The 22,791-nt window shown below is 41.8% G+C and overlaps 1 protein-coding gene across 17 annotated transcripts in view; it reads left to right on the forward strand.

Moving 5' to 3' along the window:
• DTNA (dystrobrevin alpha) overlaps positions 1–22,791 on the forward strand; it is a 177,104-nt gene that overhangs the window by 87,923 nt on the left and 66,390 nt on the right. For all 17 annotated transcript variants that reach the window (XM_021386446.1, XM_021386447.1, XM_021386434.1 and 14 more), the window contains one exon: positions 20,127–20,340. In XM_021386446.1, coding sequence (XP_021242121.1) covers positions 20,127–20,340 — 214 coding nt within the window. The remainder of the gene's footprint in view (positions 1–20,126; positions 20,341–22,791) is intronic.

The following is a 22,791-nucleotide window of genomic DNA, read 5'->3' on the forward strand; positions in this document are numbered from 1 at the left end:
GGCCCGCTGTCAAGGGGGGAAATGGGAAAGCTACAGGTGAGCACTGTGAGGTCTGTAGCAATCACAGAACTCAAACACCCTACAAACCATTGTTCCTCAAAGTCAAGCATTCGGGTATTATACTTCACTTGACCTTCTGTGTGTTGAAGCAGGTTTTGAAACATCCGCTCTACATTCTCACCATGTAAAGAAGGTGCCATCTTGACAGTGCTGACTTAGAGCTACTTTTCCATAATATTCAGACATGGAAGAATAATAATGCTTTCCTAAAAGAAGGCATGAGTGTCCAGTGGCAGCAGTTGCATTTATCTTTCATATTCACCAGTATTCAGGAAACACCAAAAATTATGATTCACGGTAATACCCTTGTTCTGTTGGTTTATTAAAACCCAATTGTTTATACAGAAAAACAATCTGAGATGAAATGTCGTGTTAACATGCAAATTCCCTCTGGGCTATGGTGGCAGCAGGAGCAGAACATAGCAACATATCGTAATCAAAACCATTATACAATTACACATCACTCACTAGTACGGAACTGTACAGCTGGAAAACTGCTGCTGTCCTCAGTGAACTTCTCTGAGTGTGTTGTGAGGTTGTTCTATGACTCTGGCTGCAAAAAACAAATTTTGCTGATTTCCCTAGATCAGAATAAATCATTGGCAGTTGAAAGCTTGAACCTGAAGCCATGCCAATGACTGTAATATGGCGCTTAATTAATTCAGACAAAAAGCAAGCTTTTTTTCTCTCGCAGTTTAATCCCATCACCTTAGGGTTTCGGCGTCTTTGTTTCTGCCTTCAATATTCTTCTGCGTGAGTGGTTTTGGTTTGGTTTGTCTTATCCAAGTCATAATACAGCTGTTTCCACACAGGGAGCGCAGCTGCCATGGCTGTGATGGAGACCTTGTGAACGTCCAGGGCAGTCTCCTCTGCCTCCACCCTGCTCTTCCTCCTACCTCCTCTGGGCTCAAGCAGTCACAGCCAGGCATGGAGGCATGTCAGCTTAATTCCCATACATGCTCCCGGGTGCCTCTCTGATCTGATCTGCCTTTTTGCATTTGTTTTAAGTTAGAATCATTTCTCACCCTCTTGAAATATAATAATCTACCACTGAAAATGAATGACAGTTATTGTAAACACACTATTTTTAGATACTTTTCTTAAAGCTTTTTACCTTCTGTGCTCTCATACCTTCTGTAATGCTGCTGAAGCTGGTTTGTCTTAGAAACTGGCAGTTTGGGTATAAAATGATGCAATCGGCCTGCGTGAGCTACTAGCCCTTGTCAGGATGGCAGTCACTTGTAAGAAAAGGGTTTTATTAAACCAAAGTAAAATTACTGGTGAGTGCTGTTGTTGTTTGTTGGTTTATTTTCCTGTACTGGACTAACGCTTACAAATATTTATTTAAGCCATCCCATTTGACTTGCCATTCACCACAAAGTGAAGAGTTTCAGTATCTGGTACTTGTGGTAAAAGGAAAGGGTATGAAGATACGAAACTCTTGACTCCACACTGGAAATCCGCTGTGACCTTTGTTTTACCCCAGTGGCCAAAGAAGACATTAGTAGATATGGTTTCAACTTTCTGTTCTGGATGAGAAAATATGCTCTGGTCTTATGTATCAAAAAAGTTCTCTTTTGGGGAACAAAGCAAGAGGGTGTTTAGAAGTGTCCAGGTGTGGCCTGTTGATAAGCATTGTCAAATCTTTCATCTTTATATTTTAATTGATTCAGAAAATCGCAATTGCTTCTCTTTACATAGAATATGTATATATAAGACATAGAATTGTAGAATCTTGCCACCATAATAGAAATTATTTCTTATAGAAGTTCCATAATAGAAATTCTTAATTATAGAAATTCCATAATAGAAACTCATCATAATAGAAATTATTTCATAATAGCTATTCTGTCTTTGATTCAGTGACTTTATTTTCTGTAACGTGAAACAGAATTCACAAGAAATGATGGATAGTGTGCGGGAATCCCATGAAGATCCTCACTGTGGCAACATCCTGCCTTATAGTTCTCAAGGACTGCATAGCCTGTGCAGTTTTGTGCTTGCCCCTCATTTTTTTTTTCTTCTTCAGATGACCATCGTAAGTGGAGCCTCCAAATTATCATAATTGTAGAGTCGTTTAGGTTAAATAACTTAACCCCCCATCATTGTAGGGTTCTGTGGTTAGTGTTCTGTTCTCATTGTAGGTTTTTATCATGTTTTTCATTCCATCCTGGAAGCAATAACGCACAAGATGGTTTCTGGCTGGGTCACAGAGCAATCAAGCTGAATGACAAGTAATGTTGCCTACTTGAGAAGTGTAAAAGGTCTGCTTGGCTGCAATTTGAAACATTATTTCCAGGGAAAACAATCTGCCTCTTGAATTTTTTATCGTGGCACCCTCATATTCTTCTAAACCCTCAGTAACAGTCTTCTAGGAGATTTGCTTAGAAATCCTATAACTTTTTTTTGTTGTTATTGTTGCTGACCCTCTTGGATATTCTACAATCTGCTTATTAATATTACTAAGTTAATACAGAGGCTTGAGTTTTCTTTGTTTTCTCTTTTTTAAGAAAACTGAGACTTAGTCATTCATGCGACTCCTAAAGATATATCTTTAAAAAAATGAAAAAGAAATAGCACTCTACATTACATTACTATAGTACAAGAGCATTGTGTAAGTTACTAATTCTGGTATCCTGCAGTACTTGAATAATGGAAAGAAAGATGAGCTAATGATTTTGAAAACTTTATTGTTCCTTTGTCTTTACCAGCAACTTGGAGACTAAATGCTCTTGGAACTGCTAGTACCATTCCATATGGGTTTCCAGGCAACTATGGGAAAAGGATGCATATATTATACATTCTGCATTATGCATCAATTATTTAATCAAAAGTTCAAAAGGGCTTGATTTAGCATATTCCCTGCAGACAAACCCTTCATAAGAATTTTAGGCTGTAAGTGTTCACATGCAGCACAATGTCTTGAAAATGATTTCAGATTTTCATCTCCTTTTAACTGTAAAAGTTTGTTAATATGCTTGACAGATCCTAATACCTGACATATAATCTGTATATTTGGCATGTTCATAGGACTGATTGCAGTTCAGCCTTCCTTCAACGCTGGCACAGAGTGGACTGTTATTACGTGAGGGATTGCAGTGTCTCAGATCCCTGATTATTTGCTTTTAAAGGCTATGATCGTGATTCCATCTCATGCAGGATTAACATAAGAACTGTCAGTGGACATTTGGAATTCATTCCAGTGTCAAAAAGAGTGATCCAAACAAGGCTGTATATCTTAAACTCCAAGGTCTTTGCGTGCTTACAGATTGATTTGTCAGCCACACCCATGATTCCAAGTAGCTCCTGTTAAGAAGTGAGTTGCAGAAAATTGTCAGCTAATATTACTTTGTCTCTTGCAGAGGAAGGTGTCTGGATTGGCATCCTTTGAGTCAGAAGCTGGCAGGCACATAGACAGGCCACGTCCCCAGTACACCTACAGGCTGCCCTCTGCAACACGGGTGACTCAGCCCCAGTTCTATGCAGACAGCTTTGTAATTGGATCACAGCTGAAAATCTTTTCTGACTGACTTCCTGAACTCTGCTAAAGCTGCCACTCACTGCACTATCTCTGATGGCTTTTCTGATACAGGTTTGAGGCTGGGCAGTCTGTTTGGTTCACCAGCTGATGTCTCTGAACATCTGTTCCTGGTGTCAGGCATTAGTCGCCTTTGACCTGGCATGCTTTAGTTTAGTTACCAGAAAGTGCATCCTATTTCACACTGGTCCTCCAAAGGAACACTTACAACAAAAGAAAATAAACAGTTATTGACTTAGTACTGTTCTAGACATTCTAAAAATTGCAAAATACACTTACGTGCAGACACGCAATCTCATGAAAACAAATGGTTTCTTGGTGATAATAGAATCACCATATTGTCTGAGAGCTGCTGCTGCTTCATGTGAGAGCTTTTACTTCTTTTGCCCTCTTGTGTTTTTCCTTCAAACTGTAGCTGTATTTTTAAATCTCACTTCGTCATTTCTCTGCCCCTTCTTCAGCATCACCTCATTACCTGTAACATGCATTTTATCTCTGATTTCCCTGCAACCCTTTTGCTCTTAACTGCTCTCTCCACCCTGTTACCTTCTTGGCTGCAAGAAGCCTATCTTCAGGGAAATCCTCTCTTACGCTTGAGCCTGTCCTGCCCTCATGGGTATTTTGCTGGGCTCTCCCAGTGTCATGTGAGCACCTCCATAAGGTGCCAGAGTGCATTAAACAGTGTGACTTCATGTCTATCACATGTAGGTCATTCTCTGTTTTTACCATTTGACATCGTATTTATCCAAGAAAGGGGAAAAAAAAAAGTTTTCCTCAGAGCAGATATCAGTAATTTGGGTGATTGCAGTACTCTGTTCCTAGGGAGTTCCAGTCCATTATTTCAAACCTGCCCTGCCTCTATTCTGAACATAGAGCAGAAGTTCTTGAGTTCATACACGAACTCCATCCATACCTGCTTTCGGCAGAGAGCAGAGAACAGTTTTGAAGTCCTTGCAGAAAACTGTTTTCCTGAGAAGATAAGCTGCAGCATTTTGCCTATCCATGTCCTGTAGCACTGCATTAAAAGTGTCCTTTTCCACAGCAATCTGCTGAGTTGGAGTTTTTGTGGAGGGTTGGTGGTTGGTTTGTTGCTGTGTTTTGGTTTTGATGCTGTCACAGGGCTCTGGATTATGGCCAAGCACTATGCAGCTTTCCTTCGTCATAATGGAACAATCTGCACCATCTTCCTGCCTAACTAGTTGTCTCCTCTGCAGTCTTCCCTAGATGTTCTGATCTTTCTCCTGCCCTTCCTCATTCCCTGCTTCAGCCTCTGTCTCCGGTAACGTTTACAAATAAAACTGCTGTGGAGCCGTTAGGCATTCTGGCTGTGTGTGGCAAATGTTCTCAGCAACTATGGGTGGGCTTCTATAAAGTGATGAGAGCAAGTAGTTTAAAGAAGGAAAGTCAGAATGTAGGGCTTGATATTGCTTTTTTCCTGTAATTCACTGCTTCTGAAATTCCCAGAATGTTTTTTCCTTCTAAAACCATGCTCATTTGTTTTCAGAGTTGCACCAAAAGACAATTTGTGTACCTCTAATAATATAGGTCAACTTCCTAACACCCAGAATACTTAAAGAGAAGCTAGAGTTTAACTGTTATCTATTTTTACACAGCAGCTGTACCTATTATCATTTTCTGTAAGTCTTAGTGGAGGATTTCATTCAGCATATATATGGCGTGCCAGGACAAATTGTGTGAAGAGAAGATGTTGGCCATAAAAATAATTTCCTACTTTTATAAGTGTGAAGAGACTGCACAATATAATGTTCTCAGTGTGTGCTGCTCTTGCTATGATTATGGAACGCTACACAATGAACATTCAGCTTCCCGTCATTGGCTTGTTTGTGATATACAATAGCTTTGCAGAGACAGTTTGGCTTGTGCTGAATTAAGCCATTGCCAGGCCAAATTCAAGCTGAGTTATACCTGTGATATTGTTGTTGACTGCAACAGACTTGTAGCAGGGGAGCTGCCAGCCGTCTCAGACCCATCACTGGGTGAAGTGTGGCTAATTCCAGTAGAAGTTCTGGGGATACTCAGCCTTTACTTTGGTTCATGCAGACATCTCTCTTCCTGACAGCGAGCGAACTGAAAGTAAGTCTGTTGAATTCACTGACATTACTGTGGCATGAGGAAAGGAGTGAATCAGTGTCTTAGTATATATTGTTTGAGGAGGTTGAACTCAGTTTCCAATAAATGAAGTAAATAGTAGTATCACAAAATGTCTCTTGTAAAGGTGCTGGTCTTCCCTGAGTTTAGTTCTCCACATTTAATTCATGCACATTTTACCTTGAAACTCTTTATTTTGTCTTGGATTTGTAGGATATCTTTAAGGATTGCGTGTGTAAAGGATGACAGCTAAGTGACCATGTACATTGAGACTCTTACTCCATCTAGGGGCCCTGACAACATCATTAGAGAGTTTCAGTCACACAAAGGAGAAGGGATATAGATGTGTGGTACTTCATCTAAATCCTACTTATCTGTCATTTTACATTCTGCATTTGTTTCCTGTCTCAGTGTTGCTGATTGTTGAGCAGTGTTTCTGTCAGCTGGAGCTTCTCTCCTCTTCCTGGGCTAATCCTTGGGCCTCTTTCCTTAAGAAATGTGATGGTTTAGAGCATGATACCAGAAGTCACTGAAGTAGGAGCCACTGTAATTGCCTCCTGGTTCTGGAGTTCTGGCTGCTGAATGATTCAGCCAGAGACTGGAGCACTGGCTCTTGGAGAAGGCATTGCTTGGGATATGAGTAATGGCAGGAGAGCAAATGTGCAAAGATTATGTGAGCACAAAGGCAGGTTTTAGTCAAATGTTCTCTATAGTGTACATGAATTAGACATTGTCTCTTCAGATGAATTCAATATTAAATAAAAGGATCTTCAGGATACCAGGATCCATCTCAGAGCTGATTATAACTCAGATCCCAAAAGACTGGAGGTCTCCACATAATCTTACACATTGGTGGCTTTGTCAGTTGCCAAATAAATCCTCTTGTTTTCAAATGTAATAGGTGTTTAAATGTGAAAGTTTGAACCTATGGCAGTAATGAGCATCTCCATTACCAAGCTCAGAAAAGGATTAAATCAGATTGGAGTCTGAACTGTCCCTGTGACTTTAGCCATAAGATGTTTTTTCACCTAAGTCCAATGTGCTGCAGGAACATCCAACTTCATATCAAGGTTCTCACTTTCAGCAGCTGAGGTTGATACTGGGATTTTGTCCTAATAAATTAAGGGTTCCCACAGCTCTCTGGATTGGGCCAAACCCTTGAGAAAAGAAGAGAGAAACATGTTGTCTCTTTTGTGTGCGTCACTTCTGTTCTGGGGGTGAAAAATACAATTCTGACATCAGCGAGTTTACTCAAGCATTGAGTTGAATTTCAATATTTCTCTGGTTATTTTTAATTGATGAAAATTTTGTGGGCCAAATTCCATCCATGTTACATAAGAAATTATTAATATAAAAAGGATCAGCTTAAGAATATGCTTATATGTAAAATGCTACTTTCATACTCAGGGAGATGTGCAGTTCCTCATTCATTAGTGTTCTGTACCTTGTGTTGTTGCTCAGTCTTGCCAATCCTGAATGATTAAAAAAAAATTAGGAATGAAAAATACCCACGAGTCAAACTCTGAAAAACAGAAGATGGGCCAAGGAAGAGCTTTGTCTTCAAAAGTTTTGAATGTATAAGTGCTCAGTCTTTTTCACTGACTTCTGTGATATGACTGAACATTAAACGTAATCTCAGCCTTTTTTCTATGGTCATGAGGGAACTAAGCATTAAGAAGATCTGTTAAACTGAATATCCTCTTGCCATCACAAGCTTTCAGTGTCAGGAATTTTAAGGAAAGCAGCAGTTACTGTGAGATCAGGGCTAATACTTTATATCATTAGAGCTGGTAACACATTTTACTTCAAGATTAGTGAGAAATATAAGTAACTCAGTTTTTCAGCATTTGCATTCAATTTATGCTTGCTTTTTGCAGGTAACATGGCTAGAGTCAGGTATAGGTCTCTTGTGGTACAGAGAGGTTCTGAGGGGTAGAGGGTAGCTGGGCACAGTTGTACCAAAGAAAAGAAAAAAAGTGAAGTTATTTAGGAGAGAAAGATGTGGTATTAGTCAGAGGTGGCACTTGTAGAAACATATTTCCAGAGGAGATTTTATCACCATAAAAAGGACACTCAACATGAAGATTACTCTGCCCTTTCCACCTCCAAGGTTTGGCATTATTTGCCTATCAAATGTGATAGCCTTTATAGGATGTTCACACTGTCAAATCTCCAAGCGCATATTCAGCTAAATTCATGGACAAGGCAGTTTTCTGGGGACAGCAGTGGGAATACACAACCATTGATTTGTGTTAGTTTGCTTGACATTGTGCCAATACAGAGTTAAAATTTAATGGCCAGTGTGTACTGCATTTACTAAAATGCACCCAGTAGTGCCATCCTGTGGTCAAGGCTATGATGAACAGAAGGCTTGTGCGCTATGTTCTGCCTATTTTCTAAAAGTGATTTTGCCTTGGATTATTACACAGAATCTGAGTTGTGCCAGGCTGTAAAATTATAGCTTTCTTCTCAGACGCTCAGTCATTTCTGAACTTCCAGTTTAATCTCATAAATAGGAGTGCTGGACCATGACTTTTTCCTTTTCCTGGAAACACTTTTTTGAAAGTTTCCATAATGCAATTTCTGTCACCAGATAGATATAACAGAGATGGTATTTTGAAAGTCAGCTGCAGATACAGTATCACCCAGTGCTGGAGGTTGTTTTACTTCCTTTGGGGAGTGCAGAAAATTTTTCCTAATGTATTTTTTGTTGCAGAATATTATAGAAGAATTATATCTATTTAAAATTTTGAAATGCTCTAGTTTTACTAATGAAATACAAATTCAGATGTAAGGCAAATGGTCCTTATTTTAAGAGAAATGAAAAAGCTGTCATGTATCATCTGTATTTACTGACCAAGTTTTGTTACCTCGTCTCCCCATTTGAAGAAAGTATTTGGTCACCCTGATGCCTGATTGCACAGTGCCTCAAATGAGGCATTTCTTATTAGATTAGTGTTAGGGCTTATTAGATTAGTGTTAGGGTGGGATATCGAAGATAATGGAGATGTACAATCTAGGGATACCATTGTCTGTTTTGGGCAGAATTTACAAAGTTTCTGGATCTGGAATATAGATATCAGCAGGTCTGCTATTGACACATTGGTCTTTGACTTACGAGTGTGTTCAAGTTTTTAAAACAGGTACGTGATGTATAATCTGTGGATTTAGGCTACGTGACTTCTAGTAACAGAGCAGTGTTTTTACTGAGTGTTCTCTCCTGTTTCTCATAAAAATATTAAGGAGCTTAGAGTTATGTTTTTTATTATCCTAATTTATATATGTCATACTTTATTCAGCATTTTGAATAAGTGATTTTCAAGTGTGTTTAAAAAAGGAACCCCTTTCCCAGCAGCTGGGTGAAAAGCAGAGACAGACGTTTCCCCAGCCCAGCACTGCAGGGTGCATTGCCCCCTGCTCTCTCTTACAATAAGATTGACTGTCATTAATGGTGCTCGCTGGGGAGACTGGTGGCCTCCTCAGCCACCCACACGGAGCCCTTCAGTCAGTACGGGTGAGACAGAATAGGCAGGAAGAGACACCAGAAGCTTTTATTGTAAATGTAATTAATGTAGACGATAATAATTTTACTGGAGATCTCCACGTAATCTTACACATTGGTGGGTTTGTCAGTTGCCATATTAAAGATAAAAAGACCACATTTCAGCATATTGTTATCCTAGCTCTTCTTCCTCATTAGTAGCACTAGGCCAAGTTGACAGACACGTCCAGCAGGCCACGTTTGTTTAATGTGCCGAGTGATCAGAATCTCGAAAGGTTTTAAAATAACTCACTTTTTGCTCTGGGCAGAACAATAGGTGAGGATACGCGAATGCAAGCCTGGTATTTGGACAGGAGAACTTTTAAAACTTTTCCCCTGAAATTCGGTACCTCAGCTCTACGCATTTTGTCCTACAGATTTCCAGGCATCCAGCAGTCAGCTTTGGCAGTAGCTCAGGAATATTGCCTGTGCATGCATTCTGTCCCATCATCCAGGTCATTAATGAAGGTGTTCAACAGCTTCAGCCCCAGTATTATGCCTCAGGATATGCCATTAGTGACTGGCCTCCAGCTGGACCTCCAGCTGGACTTGGTGCCACTGACAACAAGATTTTCAGCGTGGCAGTTCAAACAGTTTTCAGTCTAACTCACTTTCCACTTGTCTAGTCTGTAGTTATTATTTTTTTCAATGAGGAGATTATAGGAAATTGTGTCAGTAGCCTTGCTAAAGTCATAATAAAGAGCATCCATTGCTCTACCTTGTCCAGTGAGGTAGTCATTTCATTGTGGAAAGCAAACAGGTTGGTTGAGCATGATTTCCCCTTCATACCTCCATGCTGACTGCTCCCAGTCATTTTCTTGTCATTAATATCCTTGGAAATGACTTCAGGAGGTTTCACTCCATCCCCCTCCTGTGGACTGAGGTGAAGTTTTAGTTCGCTGGATCCTTTTCTTAAAGAGTTCTTAAAGAGAGTAACACCAACTTTCTTGCAGCCCTCAAGAACCTTGCCCTATTGCCACAACCTTTCAAAGGTAATTGAGTGGCCTTGCTGTGACATCACTTGGCTCCCTCAGCACTTTTGTGTGCATCCCATATAAGGTACCATGGACTTGTGTATGTCCAGTCTGTCTAAATGTCCTCTAATCAGATCCAGAACACCTCAACCAAGGTTGTCTTCCTTTTCTTGAGCGTCCCACTTGTCACGGGGACCTGCATCTTCCTGAAGATGAAGCTTGTCAGTAAAGACTAGGTAGTGAAGGCTTCAAGTACCTCAACCTTCCCTATGTTTTTTGTCAGCGGGTGCCACACCCCATTCAGTAGTGGACCTACATTTTCCTAAACCTGTCTTGCTGCTGATGTACTTATAGAAGCCTTTCTTCTTACTCCTCACTTCCCTTTCCAAATTCACCTTGAAATGGGCAGTCTTTGATTAGAGTTTGATTTCTGCAAAGAAAGACAGAAATGTTGCCTCTGGTTACTTGAGATTATTGATACCTCAGTGTATCATCCTCTTACCACCTTTCTTACTATTGTATGGGGATAATACACATATTTTTCCCAAAAATTAAAGCATTTGGGGTTCAGAAAATCATGGCACTAAGTATTCTGAATGTTTTGTTAATTACTTCTTTAAGCTTGAAGTATTTACTTGGCAATCACTGCATCTACAAAACCTAGAAATTACATGAAGTAGTGGGAAGACGCAATTACAATCTGTATATATACATATTGTTTTTTTTAATTAAAAAACTCATGTGTGCCAACAACCTAGATATCCACCACTCGACTTTTTGGAAAGCAGGGGTGACCAGCCCAAGAGCTGTTAGTAGCTTGCAGAGTGTTCAGAACTAGCCCAAGGCACACCATGCCTGTTGGATTAGCTGCCCAGTGGGTGCCCAGCTGTGCTAGAAATTGCTGTGCTGGTTAAACTCTGTATGGCAGCAGAGGTAGATGAGGGAGGTAGAGGAGAAGAATACAGGACATTTCCAGGAGCAGGTTCAGATATTTGGGCAGTGAGCATAGCCTGGGTGTGCCAGGTGACATCTGTCACCAAACGTACCCAGCCAAAGAGTTGAGTACTTCATTTTTAGCCAAACAGATGTAACACCCTGTTACGTTTTCTTTTTATGTAATTTGGCACCAGAAAATGTGAAACACTGCAAGCCATCATAGCTGGCATTTTGGTCTGCATAGTGGTAGGACAAACAGTTAACGCTTTTGCTGAGCATGCTGCAACTGCTTGATATGGGGGCAGCTTGGCCACAAACAGGTGCTCTTTAGTGAGAAAATGCACCTTGCTCAGTGCTCCATTACCCTCCTGGCAGCAGAAAAGAGGAGACAAGCAGAAAGAGTGAGTGACTTCCTAGGGCTTTACAACTGTAATGATGACAAATGACTCCTGCACCCTCAATGGTGATGGGTTCATGGATCCTAATCTGAAAGAGAAGAATCATCTAACATATTTTATAGTATGTGGGAGATTGTTTGACAAGGAAGCATAGGTCTTTCATTTCTAATGAAATTCACATTAACTACCTGACATACATTCAAGTGCCATTGATTTCAAATTACAGCGCTAGTATGTTTAAACTCAGGCATATCTGCAAAAGCTTTGCTGAACTAAAATTGTAATGAAATTAATCCTTAGATTTTCGAAATAATTTAAATTAATACTTCTTTAAAAGTTTTTCTTGTATTCACCAACGAATTAACACTATCAAGGTGAAATTCTGTGGTAACTATCGGTTGGGCATGTTTACCTTAGATGTAGTTAGGCCTACTGTACGTTAAGTAAATTTGAATTGATTATTAAAGCCATAATTTAGTTGCTTCCCTTGTTTGATTAAACTCAGTCTTCTCTTCCATGTTCATTTAATAATAAATGGAAAGATAACATTGTAGAGTTCATGGTTCTGGTGGAGTACAAAAAATACAGTAGAAGAGATGTGGATTTTTATGTAAGTAAATCAGTTTAATCTTAAGAAAGCTTAAGCACACAAACTTTTATTCTGTTTTATTCTGTTTTTTTTTATTGTTGTTTTTTCCACATAGAAGATAACTTCCTCTACACTTTTCTTTTTTTTATGCTTGCTTCAGGCAACAGCATTTCTTGGCAGCTGATGTTTGAAATAATCTGCCTCCTTTGAGATTAGTGATAGATCCAAGATTATCTCACAGCTTCTATATCTTATAGTAATTATAAAGAAACTGCATGATGGGAGGAAGGTTTCATTTTTCACCTTATGAATAAATTCTAATTTCTTTGCTTTAAGCTGAGAAAAAAAGAATAGTCCATCTCTTCTCTCACACTTTGCCTATACTGTAATCTACCAAACAGAAAACTACTATTTAAAAGTAGTCATTAAAATAAAAATGCATTGATTTCATCCTAATGAAGAAGGTAAAGAACTCTTGGGAGAAAAAAAGGAAGATGAAAATTGGTAAAACTGACATATATATTTATAGTAAGCAACATAATTTTGTCCAAACTTCTCTCCAAATGTATCAAGTACATCTCCTTCATAAATCAACCTCCTGAGAAAGTTGTAGAATGGTGGAATTCTGCACTGTGGCTTCTGATTCCTATTTTTTATTGTAACAAATTAGTAAAAAGCAATAGGAAAGGATGTTCTGAACACAGATGAAGGAAGAATGGCAGGATGTAAATCTTCAGGAGTGTCTAAAAGCTTTTTGGGTAGAGGAAAATGCAGAACACTTTTCAAACTGAGACCATAGTCTTCCATGCGCACTTAAATGCTGCAGAGACCATTTCATTTACGATGTACTGGCAACAGTCTCTCTGCAAATGCTGTTTTACCAGGTGAAGAAGTTCACTGAAGGAAATTCAGTCAACGGTTTACGGGCGTTCGGCCCGGATTGAAGACAGTCGAGCTTGGATTGTAGATATATATAAATAACATTTGTTATTCGGAGTGTATTTCCATTCATTAATCTTAATTCTCTGTGATTCGGGTTGTGCCTCCTCAGAGTGCATTTGAGATTGCTCTGCAGAAGTTGAATGGCAGCTGTCTGTAGTGCTATTCATCTGCCTTGTCCACTTCTGTCTGGATGGATACTGGATTTTATTTACATTCACTGATCACTGTCTGTTGCAGAACGTGCTCAAATACGGAAATCACTATGACAGTACTTAAATCTTACTTAATCTCATATAAAAGTTAAATTATCAGGCAGTAATTGCTGTAGAAGATCTAACAACGCAGATGTTTAGCTTAGCCATGACTTTAGAAATCACAACAGAAAATTTGAGGGGAAATGTACATGGTTTCCACAAGCGATTGCTGAACTACACATTTTTTTTCAAACTTCAGGCAAATGAAGGAGATCTGCTTTACCTGGGTGGCTCTGCAGTTGTATTGTACTTATATGGCAAGGTTTGGTAGCTGTGATCAGAGTGCCACGTTAGGTCAGAGCTAGCTCTAGCCTGCTCCAAAAGGGAACTGCTGCTGGCCAGATCTGAACTTGTGCCTCTGAGAGAGCAGATTTAAGAGAGGGACCAACCTGATCTCCTATGATCGAGTGACCTGTCTGGTGGATGAGGGAAAGGCTGTTGATGTGGTCTACCTAGACTTCAGCAAAGCCTTTGACACTGTCTCCCACAGTATTCTCCTGGAGAAACTGGCAGCCCGTGGCTTGGACAGGTACACTCTTTGCTGGGTAAGGAGCTGGCTGGAGGACCGGGCCCAGGGAGTGGTGGTGAATGGAATTAAATTCATCTGGTGACCGGTCACGAGTGGTGTTCCCCAGGGGTCAGTGCTGGGGCCTGTCCTCTTCAATATCTTTACTGATGACCTGGATGAGGGCATTGAGAGCACCCTCAGTAAGTTTGCAGATGACACCAAGCTGGCAGGAAGTGTCGATCTGCATGGGGGTAGAGAGGCCCTACAGAGAGATCTGGACAGGCTGGATCTCTGGGCTGAAGCCAATGGGATGAGGTTCAACAAGACCAAGTGCCGGGTCCTGCACTTTGGCCACAACAACCCCAGGCAACGCTACAAGCTTGGAGCAGAGTGGCTGGATGGTTGTGTGGAGGAAACAAACCTGGGGGTACTGGTCGGTGCTCGGCTGAGCATGAGCCAGCAGTGTGCCCAGGTGGCCAAGAAGGCCAATGGCATCCTGGCTTGTATCAGGAACAGTGTTGCCAGTAGGAGTAGGGAAGTTATTGTCCCTCTGTACTCAGCCCTGGTGAGGCCCCACCTCGAGTACTGTGTCCAGTTTTGGGCCCCTCACTGCAAGAAAGACATTGAGGCCCTGGAGCGTGTTCAGAGGAGGGCGATGAAGCTGGTGAGGGGTCTGGAGCACAGGCCTTATGAGGAGCAGCTGAGGGAGCTGGGATTGTTCAGTCTGGAGAAGAGGAGGCTCAGGGGAGACCCTTTCGCTCTCTATAACTACCTGAAGGGAGGTTGTAGTGAGCTGGGGGTCGGCCTCTTCTCTCTTGTAACTATTGACAGGACAAGGGGGAATGGCCTCAAGTTGCACCACGGGAGATTTAAGCTGGACATTAGGAAATTCTACTTTCCTGAAAGAGTGGTCAGGCACTGGAATGGGCTGCCCAGGGAGGTGGTTGAGTTACCGTCCCTGGAGGTGTTCAAGAAACGTTTAGATATAGTGTTGAGAGACATGGTTTAGTGGGGTTATTGGTGGTAGGTGGATGGTTGGACTGGATGATCTTGTAGGTCTTTTCCAACCTAGCTGATTCTATGATTCTGTGAAAAACACTGTGCAGCAGCAGCTGAGAGAGGAGTGAGAGAGTGTGAGAGAAAAAGCTCTGCAGGCACCAAGGTCAGGGCAGAAGTCCCCTGCAGCCTGTGGGCACAACGCGGAGCAGATCTCCACATGCAGCCATGGAGGAGCTCGCTGTGTGGCGGTGGATGAGACCTGAAGGAGGCATAGCCTACAGAGAGTCCTTACAGGATCAGCCCTGGGCTGGTTCTGCAGCCCATGGAGAGGAGCCCACAGTGGGGCAGGAGGGCTGGGGGAGCTGCTGCCCATGGGGACCCATTGCTGGAGCAGCTCCTAAAGGATGGGCCCTGTGATACAGACCTGTGTTGGAGCAGTGCTGGGAGAGCTGCAGCCTGTGAGAAGCCTAGACAGGATCAGTTTGGGAAGGACAGCATCCTGTGAGAAGGACCCCATACTGGGGCAGGGGAAGGGAGAGACCATGAAGGAGTAGCAGAGACTGAGCACAGCTCCCATTCCCTGTTCTCTGCACTGCTCAGGAGGAGGAAGCAGAAGAGGGTAAATGGGGAGAAGGTGCTTTTAGTTTGCTTTTAGTTCTCGCTGCTGTAGTCTGTTAGCAATAGACAATAAATTGCATTAATTTCCCTATGCCGACTCTATTTTGCCCATAGCAATAATAGTTGAGCAATCTCCCTGTCCTTATCCCAGCCCTTCAGCACTTTTTCTTTGTATTTTCTCCTCTTCCTTTGAAGAGAGGCAGTGAGAGTTCTGCTGCCCATCTGATGAACCCACCACAACAGTTTGCAGTTGACATTTGGCTGGGCTGTGTAGCTTTGAATCACCTTAACACCACACAGATGCTAGACATTAGCAGCTTTTGCTCCTAATGTGTAGTGATAGTCTGGTGACACTGTAAAAACAATCACCAGATTTCTGTAGCTTAGAAGATCTGTTTGAGAAAGGGCATTTTTCTCATGTTGAGGGGTAATCCCCTTTTGTGGCGTAAAAGTGGGCAAGGCAGCAAGAGCTGCCACAGTAGCCATGAAAAAAGCTGAGATAAACCTGTAGAGTTTGACTTCGTTGAAGGAATTGGGGCAGATTTTTGGAGAGAAAATGTTTTCTAGTATTTGTAAGCTGGTTACACAGATAACTTCCTATTGCCAAAGTACTTAGAAAGCAGATTCGGGTTTTATTGCACTACACGTTTTACAAAGAGTAATGCCTTCTTCGGTGAGATTAAGACAATGTCAGGGATGGGCAAATGAATACATGGGCATAGCAGGGTGGCAGAGAGGATGAAAGATAAAATGGGAAGAAAGTAAGCTTGTGCAAAGTTTGCAAGGTTAGTGTTCTGTTTTTGCATTAAAAGGGTGTGGCACTACAGATACCTTAATAACTGCAGTTTGAAACTGGCATAAGTTTCTAATAGTACAGATGGATAGAGTGGAGCTTATAGAGGCCTGTGTTTTCTTCTGCTTTTTCCCAGTGTAGATAGGCAACATGGTATAATACTTAAGCTTGCTAACTCTGTAAGTACATTTTTAAAAAATAGGATTCTGAGTGATCAGTAGGATACTAAACCCAGATGCAATTGATGCTAGGTCGGGGGATGCAGAGGGTGTGGCTATGATAAGATCTGATTGCTAGTTATACATATTAAATTATTTATTATTTGTCTTTTCTATAAAGCCTAATTATTCTAGGCCACATAGTGGTCAGAACAAAAAAGACATCTTTCCTTACTACTTAAAGAACAAGGTATGGGATTCATGTCGGTTAACCTTGCCATCCCCAAGGTCACGTCTCAGGTATGCTTGTTGTTGTACACTCTGTGATCAGTAAAGAAATAGAAAAGCACCTTTTAAGTACTGTTCATGTCACCTGCCTCCAACAGCTGATTTTAGATGCCTTTCAATTTCACCAGTTTTGGGGGATTAAGCTTAGGTGGGTGAATTCCAAATTCGTGTCCGTAGCAACAAACTTGAGTAAAAACTGAGGCAGTCCTCTTATCAGCAATTTAACAAGCTCTGCTTGTGATTTTAAGCTAGACATTTAAAGAGATATTTTCAAAATTAGCAGATGTTTAAAAGTCTGAATCTTACCCAGCTTTCATTTCCTCCTGCAGGAAATGCAGGAGGAAATGCTTGCTTTCTAGCCTTGGCAAAAAGATTTAAAATTCATGAGTAAAATGAAAAATAAAATGGCGCAATAGGATTATTGATTATTTGGCTCCAAGTGGAACCAAGGTGTTTCTGAAAAAAAAGAAAAAAAAAAGCCCAAGTAAAATTATTTATAGTATCAAATGCACAGCAGTTCTGTGAGACCTATACTTTATGGTGGGTGGGGGACGGTTGCTGCCATGCAATTTCCACTAAATCATTTTCTTAGATGTGTGCCCTACCTTTGTGGCATACCAATGAACATCAGGACAGCCTGTGAGGCTTTCAAGTTAGAAGTAATGCTAAAAACAATATTTTTTCTCTCAAATATGTTAGTGTGCTGATATTATTAGTCTCACCTCTGCAAGCCTCTGGATATTTCCCTTCTGAAAACCATCATCAAAATTAACTCTGGATGTGACTGTGTTATGAGGAATGTAGTATCAATGGGAAAAGAAGAAACGCTGCAGGGGCAGAGGTGAACCAAATACGCATGTGGTCAGGACAAGGCTTGTTGCTGTGTTCGTTTCTCTACACCGATCAGGTGCAGGGCTGCTTGGGGTACCCCTCAATGACGACCCCAACGACGTGATTTGTCCCCTTTATATTCCCTTGTTCCACTTCCATTGTTTTTTTTCACTTACCATGCTCATCCACTCTCAGATGAACAGCCTTCCCTTGTTTGTCCCTTTCCCACTGGCTGCAACGTTGCTGATTTTACATCCCTGTTCAGTATTTACGACTGGGTTGCCCTGGTAATTTCTGCCTTGGTCAGCAGTGCTGTTCAGCTGGTAACCCTGTTCATGCGTTCTCTGGGTTTGCTGTCTTGCTAGTGAAGCCTCAAGTCAAGGTTAGCCATCTGCACAGGTATTTCTCCCTTTCTCCTATTCATTATGCCTTGTCATTTCTCACACTGCTACCTCTCAGTGTAGCTGCAGCCCGGGTTTGAAAGTTTGCACACAAACCCCAGCACCCTGAAACTGCTGGTAGAAACACCTTCTCCTTCATCTCTTTTGTTCAGTCACCAGAGGCCATGGCATCTCATGGCATGCGGCAGCTGGACCCTGGGGGAAACTTCACACTCAGCCTTATGCTTTTTGCCTGCCCTTCCCCTCATAGTAAGGCCACAGGATAAGTGCACAAGGGCCAGCCCCTTGCTGCTTCTTCCAGCATATTGCTCTGTGTTTCTTCCTTTGCTGCCTTATACTGGTGACCCAGAATGGGAAATTCATTAACTTCTCTTCTGGACCAGACAGTGGCCTGCTTTCTGGTGACGACTTCTGTCCTCTACCTAATCTGTCCTCTGAGCCTTGTAGAGAAGCTTCGCAGCAAGGAGCAGTTGTGAGCAGCCTGTCTTCAGGATTGTTCATCTCCTGTTTACTGAGATTACCTCAGTGGCAACTTGACAGGGAAAACTACTTGAATGGGAATGGCTGCATTAAAAGGATCTGAGACTTACACTGGATTTGTTTCGGGGAACATCCTCTTCTTGAAAGATGGAAAGGATGAGATCAGAGAGGCTGTGTTCACCTCCCTGCCTTCATTCAGGATGACTCTCTGAAGACGATCTCCTGACAAGGTCAAGCAGACAAGGACAGCTGAGGAAGCTTCCTTTTAGAATAAAGGCCAAGTAAGCAGTTAGTGTAACAATGAAACTACATCTTGCACTTTTTCCCAATTATTTGGTAGGGAGCAGTAAGAAGAAGTGGAAAAGTACTTTGTATAATGCCTGAGTAGTTCTGCTGCTGTTGCCACTTGCTTGTATGCCCTATGTTCCTCCTTCTGCCTTGCAGCTTATGTATGCAGTAGCAGGGCAGTAGAGATGATTTTTTTTTTCCCCTGAGGTAGAAGTAAAGAAACCCAATCACTGGGAAAAAGTTTAGACTTAGTAAGCAGACAGTCAGGTAGTTTCATTTATCTAACTAGTGTCGGCTTACATTTCTCTGCCACCAGACTGTCATGCCACATTGCAGTCCGAGACACTGCCTGCAAAGCAAGCAACTAAAAATATAGTGATGAGGATTAGAATTCATTTCTCTATCCGCAATAAAATGCATCTCCGTCCTGATACAGGTAGCTTTTGATATGCAGATATGTTGCTATGCTAAGTAATAAGAACTGTACAATAGTTTCTCTGGTAAAAAAAGAAGAATTTGCACCCTGAACCTCATGATTTATTTCTTATTGAAAATTTTAGGAAAGAAGTTAATACTTAAGATTAAAAAAAAAAAAGTTTTTTTTTAGTAATGTTTAAATTAAATCAACTTTTGAATGACTGGAGTTTTTTTTTAATTTTTGGAATGGTCCACCACTTCAAGAGTTGCCAATCTGCAGCAAGCTGATCATACAGTCACAATAACACTGCTATGCAAACAAGATCTCTGTTTGGATACAATATGAGGGCTGAGCAGAGATTGTCCTTTAAGCTGCCCTTGCAGGCAAAACCAGCCCTTGTGAAATTCAGCTTAGACCAGGACTTTATCAAAGAGAGAGATCCAACAAACCATTTGGAAAATCTATTTAGGAGACCAAAATATGACTTCGGGATCACTCATCACATGTTCTTTATTTGTATGTAGTTTGTCTGCCCTGACTCAATTACAATTCTGTTTCTGTAAAATATTTTGCTTTCAGTACAAATTGCTGAAAAGAATTTTCAAAATGTCAGTGTGTGTTAAGCATTTAGTATTCGTAGGTTCTTCCAAAAAGCCCATATGCTATGCAAATTAATATCTAAGAGTAATTTCTGAATGGGTATCCATAGAGACACAGTTCAGAAAAACTATTAGCGTATGTTTACCTTCCAGTGGTTTCAGTGAAATACAGATTTTTACTTTGAACACTTCATACAATGAGGAGCGATTTCCTGAGCTGAAGTTGTACTCATTGCAAATAATGATATCAATATATGGCGTGTTTATTAATGGATTTGGGTTTTATTTGCTCTTCCCTCCATAAAGTTGAATTCTCAGTGATGGAAAACGCGTGTTTCCTGAAGCACATCCTGCATGATTATTCAGGAACGCGTCTCCCTGACTGTCTGTGTGCTGTCCCCTAGTGCACCTGGTGGACATTTGGAACGTGATAGAAGCCTTGAGGGAAAATGCCCTCAACAACCTGGATCCCAGCATCGAACTGAATGTGGCTCGCCTCGAAGCCGTGATTTCAACCATTTTCTACCAGCTCAACAAACGGATGCCGACGACCCACCAGATCAATGTGGAGCAGTCCATCAGCTTACTGCTCAACTTCTTGCTAGCAGCCTTTGATCCGTAAGTTTGCTTTCATTCCCCCACGGGCTTCCCTCCTTCCCTGACTGGTGAAAGGGTTTCACTTATTCTGAAAATATCTCTGGAAAACAATCCCACAAGCTATATTCTGACCCAAATAATGAGTGTGTGAATACTGCTCGCTAGGGAGAGAACCTAAAATTAAGAACTTCTCCTTTCTGCTGAGCCAAATTCAGCACGAGTGTGTTTTCATCCAGCTTCTCAGATTTGTTCCAGTTTATATCAAAGAGGAATTATCTACAGAAATGAATTTACATCCACTTCTAATTTATGTTGTTATTTATTGACATACCAGTGGCTGACACCACTGCAATGACTCTGCGGCAGTGACAGGGGTTAATAACTCATTATTTGGAAAGAGCTCAATTTACTGCGAGTTCTTGCAGCTCTAAGCATTTTTTTTCTGGCTTATCCCAGTGCAGTATGATTTCGAGACCATGGCAGAAATAGAATAAAAACCAGGAGGTGAAACTGAAATTTGTGTTGTTTATTACTGCATGGAACCCATATTGCAAGAAGGACAAGTTCAAGACAGAGTGAGCTTCTTGCCATAACGAACGTACTTTGTGTACGTATTACAGTTACTGGAATGTGTAGACATCAGCCTGCATTGCTGTGTTCAAAATCCTCAGCCCCAAATTACTGGAGAACAGCAGTTAAGTCTGCAGATTGCCTATTGCCTCTTTATGGCAGTTCACCAGCTGCAAACATCAGCCGTGATGCCCTGAAATCAGGGTGCTGCCCCTCTCCCCTCCCTCTTTCCATCCTCTCTCTCCATGGCCCAGGTGCTGGGTATTGGGGCTGGGTTTTGTGCACCTTTCAGAGGCAGCCCAGCCAGGCGGCTCGGTCACCATGGTGACAGGGAGAAAAAGTGCTTGTTCCACATGACAAGGCTGCACCCAGCCTCCCCTCCGGTCCCTCCGAGGGAAAAACAAGAAGTCAATCAGTTGTGGAACTGTAGCCTTCAGGAATATTTTTCCTGTCTCAATGGCAGTAAAACAGGGAACAAGCATTTTCATGTATGCCATTGTGACTGTGACAAGAGCACTAAAGGACAAGGAAAATGGCTGGATGCATGCGTCAGTGCGTGCCGCACGCAAACTGCTCCCCGGCTGACAGGCGGCAGCCCCAGGACCATGGGAGCAGGAGCTGTGATAACGTGCTTGTTTTGTAGCTCGCTGCGGGGGGGGTGAAGGTGTCAGCTGGACGTCAAGGCCCCTTGTAGCAAAATGGAGGATAGGGTTTTACTTGTCTTTACAGAAACAGAGAACGTGAGGGGCAGGGTTCGGCTTCCCCTGAGCATGGCATCCCACGTGCTGTGTGTGGTGGCCTGATTTGGGCTCCCAAAGGACCTGAGGAGGCTGTAAGCGTCTCGTCGTCCTCCTTACACCGCTGCCTTCAGGCAGGGTGCACAGGGCGCCTTTCCTAGGGCAGAGACAGCTAGAGCACCCTGAGGAGAATGCACTCTGCCTTGGGACCTGAGGTGGGGATTGGCTGCACATCACCCTCTGTTAAATGCACCAGATATCGTGTGTGTGGTTCATTTAACCATGAGGTTCAGTCTGTGATACCTAAGTTCAGGCTTCGCGGAGATCTGTGTCAGCTAGATGTCTCTTTAATATGATGGGTGTTTGCCCACGTATCACAAATAGAGACATGAAAGTCAAATGTCTGATTCTCAAAACTGGTGTCAAAATCCTTTAATAAGACTCAGATGATTGATGTTTTGTTTTGAGTGTTTGTTTAGCAGCCACTTATGGTGCAGATTTCCCTGATTCTGATGGGGGTAGCTCCTGCTCAGTAGAGCAGTGGTGTGAGAGCTGTCTGAGTTCTTAACAGCTCTGACATGTGTCCATACATTGCATATAGGGAGAAAGGCGTGGACCTGAGGCTGGATGAAGTCTTTTTCTCCATCTCTTTCCCCTCTTAGGAAGAAATTGGACAGTTAAACTAAATTGCCTGAAGTCTTTTCTGATGGAAAAAAAGGATTTTATTAGGTGCATGAGTCATGCTGAAATCAAAATAGTCACTCCTAAAATAGTCCTGTTGTCTTTGACCTGAGTTCACTCCTCTGGTTTTTAGCCACGTTTGCAGGAAATGTTTGGCCTTTCCAAAATGCCATCCAAACTTCCAGATTGTGAGGGATGTTTTTATTAATGAATAAGATCACATTTGATTCTGTGTACACAGACAACAACAACAAACCCACACCATAAAAAAAAAACACCCAGAACTGCTTTCTAAGGCTTAGACAGCATCATAGCTCTTCAGTATCAATGAGAAGCGATCACAGAGTGTTTTGATGTCTGTGGCTGTGTAGAGCAAAGGCTGCTCCTGCTATTCTAGGGGCAGTTTCAGAAGAGATTGCTCAGTTGATCATGTCCTATTAGAAATGCAAAGGAAAGGAGTGGAGAAGTGGAGTCCATCACTTAG

This window comes from Numida meleagris, chromosome 2 (assembly GCF_002078875.1).
Source record: "Numida meleagris isolate 19003 breed g44 Domestic line chromosome 2, NumMel1.0, whole genome shotgun sequence".
NCBI classification, from domain to species: Eukaryota; Metazoa; Chordata; class Aves; order Galliformes; family Numididae; genus Numida; species Numida meleagris.